Source organism: Temnothorax curvispinosus, unplaced genomic scaffold (assembly GCF_003070985.1).
Source record: "Temnothorax curvispinosus isolate PA1 unplaced genomic scaffold, ASM307098v1 QBEX01010923.1, whole genome shotgun sequence".
Classification (NCBI taxonomy): Eukaryota; Metazoa; Arthropoda; class Insecta; order Hymenoptera; family Formicidae; genus Temnothorax; species Temnothorax curvispinosus.
Genome location: NW_020220703.1, coordinates 7,339 through 10,058, shown reverse-complemented (window position 1 = coordinate 10,058; position 2,720 = coordinate 7,339). Strand labels below are relative to the sequence as shown.

Here is a 2,720-nt window from a genome sequence, read left to right as displayed (position 1 = left end):
TTATGTCGATCGATTCAGATAAAAATCTCCGAAGTCTTTCTTTCTCTCGCGATATTCCTAGAGTAAAACTGTACAAAAGCTCTACGAAATTGGCGATATTTTTCACGGATCTGGTTCGAGTCTCGGCTCTTGAGGAAGGTGCGCATGTAGAAAGAGAACGCCAACAGAGTTTATCCTGCTAAATGGTTATCAATTCTCTATAAGTTCTGTATTGTACATAAATTATAGAATATCTAAACGTTTCTTTTTTTTTCGATGTCCTGTGAAATTATACAATAGAGTTACAAATAAAGATAAAGCCACACTTTACGTATAATCTGATTCAGTCTTTGCTAATGTTACATAATAACGTGCGAAAGAACTAACAGACTATTTAAGAGGCTATTTAAGAATTTTAATTGATACTGGCAGCATAAAACTGTTCAGCTAGCTTTACACAAGATATTGGTCTTCTTCTTTATGAAATCGTCAAATTATGATTATGATACATTTCTTCATTATCACCAGCATCGAATCTAATCTTATTTATCGTGATACTCTTGAGAAACTGTTAATCCATTGTCTTAACTCGATCGCGGCGCAGAACTGCGTCCACCAATATTGTTCCTCTCCCTCCAATCGATTCCCGTAAAAGCTGTCTACATATTGAACAGTCGATACAACGACGGCGGATTAGTCTGAAATTAAGCACACGTTAACAATCACTCTTTTTGCTAAAATCACAATTCTCTTTTCAATCGCATACCTTGATTATGACATAGACCAGCACGGGAGTCAGATCGTCGGCAGCAGATATGCCTCTTTCCGACGCCATGGAGAAGAGATTCATGATGGTAGTCGCACAACGAAATACACACTGCAACTTATCCCTAGAAGTCTTATACGCCGATATCACAGCCAATTCAGCCTGGGCCCATGACCAGGGGCATTCGTAATGATAAACTTTTGAAATGCGTAGGTCCCTGTGATTTGGAGTTACGACCTTTGCCAACTTATTGATGTGACCGTGAAAAAGCTGGTCCCTATATACATCTCCATCTTCATTTAGATAGAGCGCATTGTGGTATATCCGTGCCATGACGGTTCTTTCCATCACGACTCTCGCCAAATCTAACTGGTTGGCGCTTGCCGCTGAAAGTAAGAAGTAAGTTCAGACGTCTCTGAGCACTCCGCTAAAATCAATTGCGAGATAAATAATTATATTCATGTACATTGCCAAATCGGATCGTTGTCCATTTCCACATGGACCTTCCCTAGACAATTATCCACGAGATCCTGTTTCTCGTCAGCTAGCGTAAGCTTTTTAAACTCTTCGCAGAAACGCAGGAGGAAAGCCTTCTTTTTTTCCAAAAATACCCTCACACAAACGGATACAAGATGATTATTGATAGCATCCCGATCGCACTTAACTCGCACGCATAATCTGAAAAATATTATTATTAAACGGTTAACATCTTACATTTAAACATCTTACATTTACTTATATATTACATACAAAGATGATATTTATATATAAACAGTACCTATCTAAGTAAGCTAATGTCGACAGCAATCCCTGACGACATCTGATTAAATATGCGATATAAGGAGATCGCTTTTGATAATCCTCTCGAAGTGATTTGAAGAGCTTTCTACATCCATCGTCATTAAATAGACGCACGCAACGTAAAGTTTCATGAAGATGTTAGATGAGCTAGTTAGACTTAGCTAACTAAGACTTAGCTCAGCTTCAGTTTTGCCGTTTGCTATGACAGAACCCTCCTGCTGATGTTCCCCATCAAGCCTCACGTTCTCTTCCTCCGCCTGAGTCTCCATTCGCGCAAAGATCACGTTGATCATCTGCGTGAGTCGCACAGGCTGTTGTTTGATTCACCAGGTTGCGCGACGACAAGTAAATGTTGTAAACAGTACGAATTGTTAACAGTACCGTACCCTCGTATACCTCCACATGCTGGCTTGTCATTACAGTCAGCAGAGCTTTAATAATCTGCAGCTGCACACTCTCATCGGTCTGTGGACCGGTGAAGCAACCCCAAAGGCTCCGTTGGATCAGGCACATTGCTAGTGAAATGACTATATGCGATTAACTTCTGCAGGCAGTCCAGTGCTGTGTCACCACAATCCGTAGTGACTAGCTCTAACATGCTGACTCAAATGGCAAGAAGTACTTAGCGGTAATGACATTTGAGTCGCTCTTAATTGGGCTGTGGCCCAATTAAGGGCGTTTGAGATAACCTCTTCACCCTGCACAGCTGGTGTACATCTTTGATCTCGTTACGGAGGTCCTCTGCAAGATGGAAATATGAGTGACAAACTTAATTAGTAACTATCGCTTATAGCTACAAGCTTATTAGCCTGTATATTTATTTATTTCAGTATAAAATAATTTTTAAAACGTTCATATTAATTCTGATTGCAGATGGACCTTCGGAAACACTAGCGCCTTCTTCTTTTAACATGAATAACTAAAAAATCTATATTTCGGCTAATTACCGAGTTTATAAATATTTAATTAAAATTATCTGGGTGACTCACAAACCTTTTTAATCACACTTCATAACTCTTCATACAAAATACAAACGATTCCGTATAAAAACTTTTATTAATTTATGTATTTCGGCTAAATGCATGGTGTAAAAATAATTAATTAATTACAATTAAACGAATGACTCACAAACCTTTTCAATTGCACTTCAAAAGTCTTCATACGAAATACAAAC

At 38.7% G+C, this 2,720-nt stretch overlaps 1 protein-coding gene across 6 annotated transcripts; it reads right to left on the bottom strand.

Moving 5' to 3' along the window:
- Positions 1-169: 169 nt before the first annotated feature.
- Positions 170-2,720, bottom strand: LOC112460906 (GTPase-activating protein and VPS9 domain-containing protein 1-like). Of its 6 annotated transcripts, none has more exons than XM_025025845.1 (6): positions 2,679-2,720; positions 1,933-2,287; positions 1,524-1,839; positions 1,212-1,423; positions 746-1,131; positions 170-677 (listed from the first exon to the last, which is right to left on the bottom strand). In XM_025025845.1, exons 4-6 carry the CDS (start codon positions 1,234-1,236, stop codon positions 639-641), a joined length of 450 nt encoding a protein of 149 aa, XP_024881613.1. In that variant the 5' UTR covers positions 1,237-1,423; positions 1,524-1,839; positions 1,933-2,287; positions 2,679-2,720; the 3' UTR covers positions 170-638. The 6 variants fall into 6 exon arrangements, with proteins under 6 accessions (XP_024881613.1, XP_024881614.1, XP_024881615.1 ...); XM_025025846.1 differs by lacking the exon at positions 2,679-2,720 and adding an exon at positions 2,540-2,575; XM_025025847.1 differs by lacking the exon at positions 2,679-2,720 and having other exon boundaries at positions 758-1,131; positions 1,933-2,360.

Coding starts and splice junctions, on each gene's coding strand:
- LOC112460906 (XM_025025845.1), bottom strand. CDS start 1,236: ATGGACAACGATCCGATTTGGCAAT. Junction 1,132..1,211: donor CAACGATCCGATTTGGCAAT/GTACATGAATAT, acceptor TCTTACTTTCAG/CGGCAAGCGCCAACCAGTTA. Junction 678..745: donor TGGTCTATGTCATAATCAAG/GTATGCGATTGA, acceptor GCTTAATTTCAG/ACTAATCCGCCGTCGTTGTA.